We start from the raw sequence: 12,475 nt of genomic DNA on the forward strand, positions 1-12,475 counted from the left end.
TGTAGCACACATGATAGCCTCATTTCAAAATGTATGGCAAAGATGCACTTTTGACCATACAACATGCCATCTCTATAAGTCGCATGTTTTTTCTCTAAGCAACATCATTTTGCTAAGAGGTGTATGGCATTATGCATCAGTGTTTTATCCCATGAATTGTGATAAATGCATTGAACTCTTTATATCTTTTCCTTCATCAAAATGGAGGGTGCCCACAGTGCTACTATATACATTTTTAGCCATAAGCAAAAAGATTAATTAATAAAACTTTGTTCTCATAGAAGTATTACGTGACTTTAACATAGGAATTAAATGTTGTAAAGAAACAACGTGAATCAATAAATTGATGAGATTTTTTCCATTTACAATGACTTCCTGTAGATAAACAACCCACAAGAAGTCTGATCTCTTTTGCAAATTTATATTTGCAATCTTGTGGGTATAACAACAAGGATTGAAGAAGTGGTGAAATTCTAGATGGGTGGAGTTCTTGAAAGAATCAGAATTTGGTTGAACCTCATTTTACAAAGAGGCAACAACTATATATCAAAGAATGTGTAAGGTAGGGATATGGTGAGAGTGACATGAGCTAGACTACAAGGGAGGTATTGAATTACCAGAGAGGAAAAGGTGAGCATAAAGGAGCTCATTCCAAGTGTCAGGGAGGCCAGGCAAGCACCAATGGCTACAATCTTGACGGTTGAAGGGACGAGGTAGTTTGGGGCCGACATGGTAGATCGAGGAGTGGGCGTCCTTGCGAAAGGAGGACAGGTGGGTGATGTCTAATAAATGCAATGGCACCATGTTGTTGGACTCTAGCAATGATGCCACCTCTGCCACCACCACACCATTGGTCCATGGCTCTTGCCCAAAGTTGGTGTTGTTCTCGAATGGCTCCGTCTCTTTGTCGCACCTCCCTCCTGTCTTCCACGTACCTCCACTGCAAACAATCAATCACATATGCTAAGAATTAGCTTGTTTTTTTGCCAAATTTTGGATTAATGGCATGTGCATCTTCAACAATGTGATGATTCACAATGGACTAATAAGTAAATGAAAACTTGCAAGAGATAAAAGGTAAACTTTTGTTTTGGGGGGAGGAAAAAGGGGGGGGGGGGGGGGGGAGAGAGAGAGAGAGAGAGAGAGAGAGAGAGAGAGAGAGTACCAAAAGACGAAGCTCCATTAAGGAGGGATGTAATAGCTTTCATAAAGATTTGAATATGTTGTGTTTTCTTTTGAAATTTCCCCATTTTAGGAAACAAGAATGAGGCTAGAAAAAGATGTAGACTACATATATTCCAAGTTCTGCATTTTCAAATTAGAGCACGTAATAAGCTCATGTCTAATATCTGATGATATTTTAGACAATATAGTAATACTCCTTTCTTAAATTCAAAATAATGGTTACTTTTCAATGTGAGTTGAGAAAAAAATGATGAGTTTGATGTGAGTTAAACGTTTTCTTTTTTTCCTTTTTACATCTTGTAGAGGGAATAAAATTTTATTCAATTAAGTCCAAAATTTTAGTGAATTGTGTGGCCGGGCCAGGGGTGGGAGATATTTTTAAGAAGGAAGGAAGAGAGAGAGAGAGAGAGAGAGAGAGAGAGAGAGAGAGAGAACTAGGTCACACTTGAAAACTAGGTCGCATACCATGAATTTTCCTTTTTGACAGCCAAGCTAGATTAACAAATAAGCAACATGCAATAAACCTTGAGCCTATTGCCTTTTTTTTTTTTTGCCACTCTCACAATTGTAAATGGTAGAGTTGTATTATCATAGAAAAGACTACTACTACATAGAGTTCTATTGCCCACTACTACAAAGCCTATACAACTCTACCACAAGTGGCTATCTTTTGCCACTCTCACAATTGTGACTTGTACTGTTTGAATAGGCTCTGTAGTAGTGGCCAAAAGATACAAAAGGGTGTCAATATTTTTCCCTTCTTAGCCACTACTACAGAGCATATTCAAACTGCATTTTGGCTAGAAGCCGGAAGACCAAAGTTAGCACTATCTCTAATATCTAGAAGTGCTTGCTTTCACTCTTCAGAGACTTTGTGTTTTCCAATAGAGAGGATCCATTTTCTGCTTTCTTGCATGATCTCTTCAAACTTAGCTCTCTCTTGGTTTCCTTCGCATACTCAAAGGTTTCTCACTTTCCAAGTTTGTTTAAGATAGCAAAAGAGGATAGTCTGTGCAACTAAGAAGAGAATTCAAAGGAAGAGGTAAAGGAGTTTGTGCCGCTCTCGCAATAATGGAGGAATTAACTTTACAATCACAGAATGGGAAGGGCATTAAGTCAAGTAGAAAGTAGGCCCTTTTCTGGGATGTGGCAAGAAAAGAAAAGAACGCTAACTATTGGGCTATCCAAGAATATTACATGGATGCCACAAGTAGTAGGAAATAAGCTTTAAGAACGAGCTAGTATTCAATGGTGAAGGAAGTGATGGCTTGAATGGCGTTCTCACCATTGTAAATAGAGACCTTGAGCCTCAGGTAGTTCTAAATCATGCTTTCAAGAGACTTCTGGGCTCAAAGATCAAATGGGCAGGCTAGATGTTAACAATTATAAATGTGTATGGCCTCTGGAACGGCAAGGAGGGAGCCAAATTGTGGGTAGAGTTTAGAGACTCCCCTATTGAGGGGGATTGGTGCCTCATGGGGGATTTTAATATGGTGGAGGCTAGGAAAGACAAGACATGCCCATCTAGTTTCTTAATGTGATAAAAAAAAGCTAAATGGGGAATACTATGCTACAGATATAAGCAATGGTGGACCTTTGGTCTATAGGTCCCTAGAGTAACTCACTGGTTTTTACATACACAAGCCTCTAGTATGCTAACAAACCCTCTAGACTGGACATATGCTACGACTCTCATCAAGCTGATTGGTTGCCTCCATCGGTCAAATGAAGGTTGGTACCTCCCAGTGCTTATCTGATCACTCGCCAATGCCAAACAAGCTAGGATGGATCAAAGGAGAAGATCACTTCCCTAAAGGAAAAACAATAGCTAGTCACTCTTTACGAACCAATTTTTAGAAGCCAGATTAGAAAGGCAATCAAAGATGAAAGTTCACTTTATCTATAATCCCGAAGGAGAAGTAACCAGGATAGCATGGAATGACAACATAGCTCTTCAAGGAGATCACAGATGGCTTGAAAACCCCCATCACTCAATCGGCAAACAAATCCTTTTAGAGGGAATGCTTGATACTAGTGTGAAAAGAGGCCTTGTCAAGCCTATTCCTAAATAGGTATGTTGCTCCTATGTGCCAGATAATACACACCTAAGGAGCAGACAGCTCTTGAGAACTTCTCTTCAATAGTCACATTGTGGGATCTTTAAATGCCAAAGGTCAGTCAAACAAGGATATGCATTGGCCCCTAGTTATTTTTTGCTATTGACTTTCATCCCCTCGCTATCTTCCTTGAGAAAAACCCTAAAAATGGGGATGTAAAAGACCTCTATCTCCCTAGTGACAAACAACACTCGGCCAAAGTTTTTGTTGATGACTCCCTACTATTTCTAAACGTCACCTTGCAAGTACTCAGAAAGGCACTTGAGATACTTGAAATGTTTGCAATTGCTTCAGGCTCTAAATGCATCATTGAGAAGTTGAGGCTGATCTCTCTTTCAGAAATGATACATTCATCTTGACTGATTGGTGAAGAGAAATTCTCTCTAAAGGAATGATGTTTCGCCACCTTAAGGGCCAAGGCCCCACTAGGGGTAGGAATCTCTGACAAACAGAAGTTTCAGGGGGGCATGGACAAAATTAGGAGCAAGATGAAAAGGTAGGAGTATGTGATTCTTTCCTTCCACAACAAAGCGAGGGTGGTCAATTTATTCATGATCCCTTACTTGTCCTTCTCCCCAATCTTAAAGATGATCCAAGTACAAGTGGAAAGAGTTCTTGATTTCCTGTGGAAAAAATTTTCCAAAGATATGGTAATGTGGTAGTGGGGGAAATGGGAGTGGGTTGCCAGACCCAGAAGCATGATGAAATTGGGATACTCAACCCGACAACTCATGAGGAGGCCCAATGTGCCAAATTTATAGTGGCAATAGCGAAGGAGGATCAAACATGGGCCATCATGACATGTGATATGGTATCGTGGCATTGGGGAAAATGGGAGTGGGTTGCTAGACCCCAGGAGCATGATGGAATCGGGATACTCAACCTGACAACTCATGTGGAGGCCCAATGTGCCAAATTTATGGTGGCAATAGCGAAGGAGGATCAAGCGTGTGCCATCATGACATGCAATATGATAGACAAGGCAAAGCTCCTCTCTCGAAGCACCCTTGGAAAGAGGTGGGAGTTCACGATAAGCTGTTAGCACCACCATGGGCAAACATTAAACTAGGTACAAAGACAGGGGAGCTAGTACGCAAGTGTGTCACAGCATGAGAAGCACTAGAATGGGGGAGACAACTAGATACTTTGAGAACTCCATCACCACTGGCCTCCCTCGCTCATTAAGATTGAAAGTGATTTACTAAGGCTCTTTTGGAGAGAAATAGCGAGAAAAATAAACAATAAAGGATTAATACGTCTTACTCAATTTTAGGACAGAAGCAACCTTACTTGGAAAGGAGCAGACTAATCCGCTACCCTATACGATCTCAATGGGAATGAAAGGCTGCTGGTCAACAGAGTGGTTGAAGGTTTGAGAAACATTTTGGCACCTATCTGTGAGGAAAAATTTAATTGGAAATTCTAGCAATGGCCTATAAATAGGAATTTTGTTTTTGCCACAAATAAGGTGAATATACCAAAAGCTAAGGTACAAACTAGATTGGTTCTTGCCGCTTACTCCGCATAACAATTAGTGGAGACCAGTGTGACTTGAGGCAAAGTGGGCGGCCATTGTAGGGAACATTTGGGATCCTCCTTGGCCTACCACAATGAAGTTCTTCATCTGGAAGGTGCCATGGGAAGCAATTACCAACATGGATCAAAGAAAAAGCCAGAGGGATACGCACAAATATATGCTCAGATGCAAAGAGACAATTGAAGACCCCCTCCATCTATTCAAGGACTGCATGGGCATGGGAGGTCTTGTTGGAAAAATCTACAAATGGGTGTAGAAAGCATCGAAGATACACTTTTACAAGAATGATCTAATTATGAAAGGAAAGGTTTTCAATAACCAAGCCACTTTGATTTCTGGCTTCCATGAGATCAAGCTCACCCCCCCCCCCCCCAAGGTCCCTGGTTGCGACCTTAGTGTGGGAAGTAGTCATCTTAGTAATTCTAGAATCCTCAGGATTTGCATCTCAAAGCACTTCAAATAGATTCTCGTATTGAGTTGGAGCCTTTGTTTTGTCTAGAAGATTCTCTTTGGGTTTCCCGGCTTCCCGAGCTAGAGAGCATCCATAAATCAAAAGCTGGGGACGGTCTTTAGAGGCTCTAGTTTCCTTGACTAGTTGTTCTTGTGATTACATGTCAAGTTATGTAGCTTAGTTGTCACTAGGTTGTCCTTGACTTGATCATTGATACCCTAGGGGAGTTTTTCCACTTCCAGAATTGTATGTGCAGGTTTTGCACGGGCTCTCTCTCCTCTCTTAAGATCATCCATCTTGGCCAAATCCCCTGGGCATGCTCTTGCAAAATGCCCAAACCCGTTGCGTTTATATCATGCATCAAAGAACGTGCCTAGTTTTAATGGAATAACCTTGAGTCCGGCCTCCACATTTACAACCATGTTTTCCAGTTGTGGCTTCTCAATGTCGTAACAGATGCATCCCTTCCTTGCTACATTGCCAAGTTTCCAATTCGAAGAGTTGAAAAGAGGGGTTCCCAATGTTTTGGCTAGGTCTTTCAAATTACTACTAACGTAACCATATTGGCAGATTAACAAATTCAACTCATATCAGGCATAGGTCCTATAGGTCCTCTAGTTCCCATGGGAGTACGTTGATTGGCGATCTGTTGAGATAGAACGGGCTTTTGGCCATGATCTTTAATACTACCAAGGGTTTGTTAAATTGAAATGTATAAAAACCTTTTTTTTAAAGTATTGGAAGAAATCTATTGAGCCACAGTGATTCAGGATTCTCGAGCCGTACAGCCAGTTGATGAGTTCGATCTTGGCTGAAATCTTGTCCATGAACCCAAATACTAAATAGTAATGATCCGGCCAACTACTTCTTGATCAGCATCCATGATTGGACCGTCACTATGCATGCATTTTCAATTTCCACCCTATGTGACAAGGTCTTCTTTAATGCTTGGAAAGCCTTCCCTCTTTGGCTATGTCCACGGCGGTGGATGAGGCATTTGACTCCTCTAACGATCTCTTATTAGGTCTTCTTTAATGCCTAGAAAGCCTTCCCTTTGGCTATGTCCATATGGCAGTGGATAAGGCATTTGACTCCTTGAAGGATCTCTTATTAGAGCCGAGTCGCACTCGGGGCTAGCAGGAATAGTGGGGAGACTCAAATACCAAATTCTGTAGAGTCCGTGTCTGTCTACGAAGAAATCGAAGCCTCCTCATAGCTCTGCTAGCGCGCTGAAATTTGAGGGTGGTAAGCTACAGATACGCAAGGCCAACGTTCCCCTCATCTTACGGGCTTCCTAAGCCAATCCTTACGCTGCAAAATTCCGGAGAGTTCTCCTGGAAAATCTCGCTGCTCTCTGTTTTTCTCTGTGTGAGACAGTGCGACCATCGTACAAGTTTTCCTGGCGCTGCCCCCACTAGTGCTTGGTGCAACCCAGCTCTTAGGTCCAAATTCGCCTTGTGCTAAGCTGCCTTGGAGCGCTAGATTTCCTCTAGGGTTTGAGATTCGCAAGCTTCAATCTCTACTATTGGTTGAATATCCAATGCAACATACTTGGACTACAACTCATGTGCTTCTCCCACCATCCTCATCTTAAATTGGTTAGTTGATTCAACTTGAGGGTGTCTTAACTAGGATACACACCCATGGCCTTCCCCAAGTGTTCACTTCTTAGGGCAAGTGATGGTATCGTTCAAGAGGTTGGTTCCCATGACATATCTTTCAAAAGTTGCTAGGAGTCCTCGACACCTCGGTTCAATCACCCCCGTCATGAGAAATGTACGCAATCTAAGCTACGCAACAGATTTTTGGAGCCATGATGCACAGAATCAAGTGCAGAGGCGCAAACGAAAGTTGAGCATCCAACCTACAAGCAAGAAAAGGCAACATTATCGACCTTACACAGATGGCGCACGACATCAATAGTCTTTTAACGTGTAACAAAAATGCGAGCAAGAAGCAATATGGGGTAGGGGCCATTTAGAGCCATATGGCCAACAAGGCTCGAACCTAGGATTAGACAGCTACGATTCATGCTCACACGCGCTAAGCACCCCAACACCCATTGTATCGTGTCCTTCCATTGGAGAAACTTTTACAACATATTTATTGGGGGTGGCAATGTCTCTGTATCGGGACTGGGCTTCTTATTGGCCCCTTTACCCTATTGTTGAGAGGGGAGACTTTGATGTTTTTATTCTATTTTTTTTACAAAAACAAAAAAGAGAAGGGAAGATTCTCAAGTAGGAGGCATGTTCCATCTAAAAAGGAAAATCATCTTCCCTATACAAGTCTAAAAATGCTACAAGTAGGGTAAAGGCGCCAATAAAAGGATGCTCTCCATTTATAAACCTTACCCTCCCCCAGAAAGAACATGGGCAAGCATGAGTAAGTGGACAACATAATCCTACATGGTGTCGTCCGATTGGCAGGATACGAGTTCGATACCCAAGTGAAGTAGTACTCGTTTTGGAGCCCGAGAGATGCTGTACTCATTGCCGATTCACTTCTACTCGCTGTTTTTGCATCGATTTCTGTGGACGCCTATCAAACTATAGGGAAAATTACCAAAATACCCCTCTAATTTGTGGAAATTCCCAAAATACCCTTTTATCTATTTTGGTAGTTTATTCAAGCTTATCGGTTCTTTATTCTTTTCTGACAATCAAGATCCGTTTTTGAGTGCTTAGCATGTAATTTGTCACAAATTACCTCGCAAAAAAGGGCAATTATATCTAAAAATAATGAAGCAATTCATCTCCAAAGCCTACATAACCTACTCAAATTCTAGTTTTAGTATCTTGTATTGATAGACAATCAGGCTTCTCGTGAAAGGTACAAATTTTTTTATCTTTGGAAAAATTTAATCTCACAACCAGGGGTATTTTGGGAATTTTGGAAAATTTGAGGGGCATTTTGGGAAATTATGACAAAATATCGGGGGTATTTTGAAATTTGAGGGGTATTTTGTGAATTTCCACAAATTAGAGGGGTATTTTGGTAATTTATCTAAGCAACGATGATAAATTCTGGTGGAAGATCTCATTGCCGCTCATCTAAGAAACCCCAACCACAGATCGTCGCACGCTTTGCACAATTTGGATGTCCTTAAGTTGGTGCCTTTACCGTAGGTGTGGGAATGATCTTTTTTTGGGTTTCATTGGAGATACGTAAAGTGGAAGGAAAAGGGCAATGGTGGCGAGTAAGCGAGCCTCATCACTATATCACACAGGCCTGCTCAAATGGGATCAATGGTGGAGGAGGAAAACACGGGGCGTGCCAATCGTGGACCGTCAGATTCGGCATTTGCCCCGAATTTACTAATCTGTCCAAATTTACTAATCTGCCCCGAATTTACTAATCGGCCCACATTTACAATATGACATACTCAAATCACCTATATTTCAACGAACGCATGCGGGTGTAGTGGTTAGTGCACATGGCTTGCAGTGGAGAGGTCATGGGTTCAAGACATGGGTGCGGACCGCACCCAATTTACTTTTCTCCCCGAATTTACAAATGTGCATCTGGCGGTCAAAATCACCTCAACCGTAGATCCCATTTGAAGCCGCCCGTGCAAGATAGTGTGGAAGGGGGGGCAAGCGAGCTAAACGAAACATGTGACTTGCCTCGTGATGAAGCACAAAAGGGACGCATGCGAGAGGCAACAAACAGAAGTAGGAAGAGGTGGTAGGTGTGACACGCTACCTACTGGACGAGGCGGCAGGGGTTGAGGGAGTCCTTTTTCTTTATTTTTATTGAAGACATTGGAGTGTCCACTGTCGACAACGAGTTCAGCAGTGTTAGCTCAGAGGATGTAGGGTAGAGGCGCCAGTTGTGGTTCGGCCCCCAGAAACAGGACAAATAAGGCCCTTTCATATTACGCTTGATGACCAAGAAAGGCACAAAAAAGAGAAGCCCAAACGGCTAGCTGATTTGAATTAACGCCATTCCATTGGCCAGTGCATGGGCTCAAGCCTCCGTGGGTGCATTTTACCTCTTTTGGCTCTGGTTGGTGTTCTTATTCATGCCAATTTTTGATACACTGGATTCCGAAAATCGCGCCGCGACTACCGGTTCTCAAACCCGACCAATCCCAAATTATTTCTCATGAAAGCTTGTGAAAAGGCGATTAAAATGAGCTAGGGTAGAGAGAGATTCAAGCTCGGAGGAGAGAGATTCAAGCTCCCCAAGTTACCCGTCCCCCTAATGGCTCCTCTACCCTAGCCTCCCACAAGACCATTCACAGCCTTTTAAGGAAACCAAATAGGTGGGTTTTACCCCGCAAGAAATTGTAGCCAAGGAATCTCCAAAGATTCCCTGTAATGGAAATCCCGGAGTGGAGCCAACTAGGTAGGTATGCATACATCTTTGTTGTTAGATATTCAATTTGTGTTAGTTTGTAGTGATAAGGCATCACTTATCCCTCCCCCCTCAGCATTAAGAGCTATAGCAACACAGTGTGGTTCGTCTCGCCAAATTAGTAGCTTGCGATTCGCCGGGAAAGAAGAGAATTGCATTGTTATCGACAAACACGCAAAGAATGACTTAAAACACTACAGCAGAACAGAGTGGTTCATTCACAATAAGTAAAATTGACAATTACCTGAAATGGGCGGGAGCATAGGTGCGAAAAAATATTTGAGTCTTCGACGGATTGATGTTCGAAGCCACCCACCTCCTCCAAGTCCTCATGGCCCTTGCAAAGCCATCTCGCACGCTCATGCTCGTGTTCACATTACTACCAACTTGGAGATAACATCCCCTACATGTACAATGGCCCAAAAAAAAAAGAAAGGGACTCAAATGGGAGATAGTAGCACCTAGTATGAAAGTACTGAAAATACTCCCTTTCAAGTTACCACATGCACATGCGCGCGCGCACACACACACACACACACACACACAACATACCCTCTTATAGTCTTCTCATAGCTCCACCAATGTCCAGCATTGAACACAATAACATCAGCTCCAAGCCAACGTTTAGAAGTCCAATCCATAGTATCCACTTTCAATGTAGTGCGAACTTCCTTAGGAGCATTGCGAGGCGGCCTTCCTTGCGGAACCAAGAAGGGGGATCGGTAGTACTCGACAGTACAATCGTAAGCCTCAAACTTGAAAATCAAGAAGCCCTTGTGCTTTGTAATGGGCTCCCCATTCACTTCATAAATAGAAGTTTTATTCTTCACAGATGTAGCCAACATACACAACATGGATTCCCATTGATTTCTCCCTATTGAGTCACCCACAAACACAAGCCTTCGTCCTCGTAGCATATTCAACATCTTCTCGCCATCAAACCTGCACCAAATTATCCATCCCAAACTTAGTGTGTTATCCTTTGTGTTTGTGAGAGAAAGAGAGAGAGAGTGAGAGAGGGAGGGAGAGTGTGTATATATGCACCACAACTTTCAAAGCCATACAAACACATACAGACTGATCTCTTATGACAAAAGCCAGCAGACTGTAGTCTTGCGGGGTCACCTCTAAAAATGTAAGTGTATCACGTGAGTTCAAAATAAGGGTTCTTTTATTTTGTAAAATCTATACAATTAATAAATTACATTTACAAATGCGGTTTTTAACAACATGTTTGGAAGAAAAAATTGTAAGTTACTTTAGAAAAGGAGTCATTTTATTACCTCAAAGCATGTCAATATAGGGTTTTTTGCACGTTATATAGATGATTTTGCATCTGTGAACGCCCCAAGACCCTAGTACACACACTGCGTACGTGTACACAATGAAGCAATACCTAAACACAATTTCAAAATTTCAGAGCACCAATGGCCAATTTTCCCCACCCAATACTTATTATGCATCGAGATCCAAAGCCCTTTTCGGCATCAAGCCCTAGTCCCTATGAGCAAACACTTTCTACTAACCTTACTATGCTTCATTGTATGATCACAACATTCCTTCTTTGGATAAATGAATTCATAGCCTTGGATACCACTGCACAACATGTGGACAATACTTCAAGTATCTGATTACAATGACATTAGTGTCTAGAACAAGCATTACAAATCACACAATCACATGAACTTACATTGTTGGAGCACAAGCCTTAATAAGGATGAACAAAGCAAAAAACTAGAAGAAAACCCTCTACACCTAAAAAAGTAATGAAAGAACAAGATTAGCAAGGAAAATTGCCGCCCCTTCGATTGATGAATCTTACAAACATTTCTTCAAGTTTATGTTAAAAAAATTTGTTGGGTTCTATGTCCAAATTAAATTGAAAATTGATGATTTATCCTTGTTTCTCTAAAGGGATCAACAATCACTCACCCATCAGGGATCAGGGTTGAATGTTTTGAAATACATTTGTAAAACTTTAAAAGGAATTGTAACACTCAACCATAAGTAGATAAACGTATAGTACAAACATGCATACATACACATATTACAAACCTACTGATAATAATAACAAAAAATTATATGTTGTATCAAGTGTAACAAGGATCACATTGTTGAGGTGTGAGGTTTGTTGAACCACAAGAACTCCCCCTATCCCATGTGTCAGCTATATAAGCATTCGCCATGTTAAACCATATGATAAGCCATGTGTGACATGTGATGCCTTATAGGCAGTGTGAAGGGTCAAGGGTCAAGTTAACATCTTGTCCTTAGGAAGAATCTATTGCCTTTTAGAGAAGAGCACGTCTTTTACAAAAGTGTGAGGGCTACATGTGATGCCTACATAAGAAGACTCATTGTACTCACAAATCTAATCAAATGCAATCATTATGCTCTCTTTCATCACGAATGGTTCATTGTGCAATCCACCCTAACCTTTTATATGGTATTAGAGCATGGTCATGATTAACATTTCCGAATCACATTTGATCCTAATCTCTCTCTTTTGAGCTAGATTGTTTGGCCTTTTTTCTTGGCCACAACAATAGTCATTCATACCTCTAATAAGCTTCTAATTAGTTCCGAGGGTTTTTTTTTTTAACTCTTCCACTTGCTCTCACAAGGTTACAATTGGCCCACTCAATTTATGTGTGAGTATAGTGTGCTTTAAAAGCTTTGCAACGGTTGGATTCGTTTTCCCTTTCTGTGTGTTTCTTGAAACCCCTCGCTAGAGTTCTCTACAACATTTTCTCATATTGAATTTGGAGGTGATTAACACCTTTAAACACCTTGAATTAGGGGTGTGTGTGTGTGTGTGTGTGAAAA

General features: G+C 41.5%; 1 protein-coding gene across 1 annotated transcript in view; it reads right to left on the reverse strand.

Moving 5' to 3' along the window:
• Window positions 1-280: 280 nt before the first annotated feature.
• LOC147418262 (protein trichome birefringence-like 11) overlaps window positions 281-12,475 on the reverse strand; it is a 39,393-nt gene continuing 27,198 nt past the window's right edge. The window contains exons 2-4 of the mRNA XM_086506798.1: window positions 10,202-10,591; window positions 9,894-10,052; window positions 281-940 (exon numbers count right to left, since the gene is read on the reverse strand). Coding sequence (XP_086362924.1) covers window positions 595-940; window positions 9,894-10,052; window positions 10,202-10,591 — 895 coding nt within the window. The 3' untranslated portion in view covers window positions 281-594. The remainder of the gene's footprint in view (window positions 941-9,893; window positions 10,053-10,201; window positions 10,592-12,475) is intronic.

The sequence above is a fragment of the Adiantum capillus-veneris genome, chromosome 30 (genome assembly GCF_014529385.1).
Source record: "Adiantum capillus-veneris isolate H3 chromosome 30, ASM1452938v2, whole genome shotgun sequence".
In the NCBI taxonomy this organism is placed as follows: Eukaryota; Viridiplantae; Streptophyta; class Polypodiopsida; order Polypodiales; family Pteridaceae; genus Adiantum; species Adiantum capillus-veneris.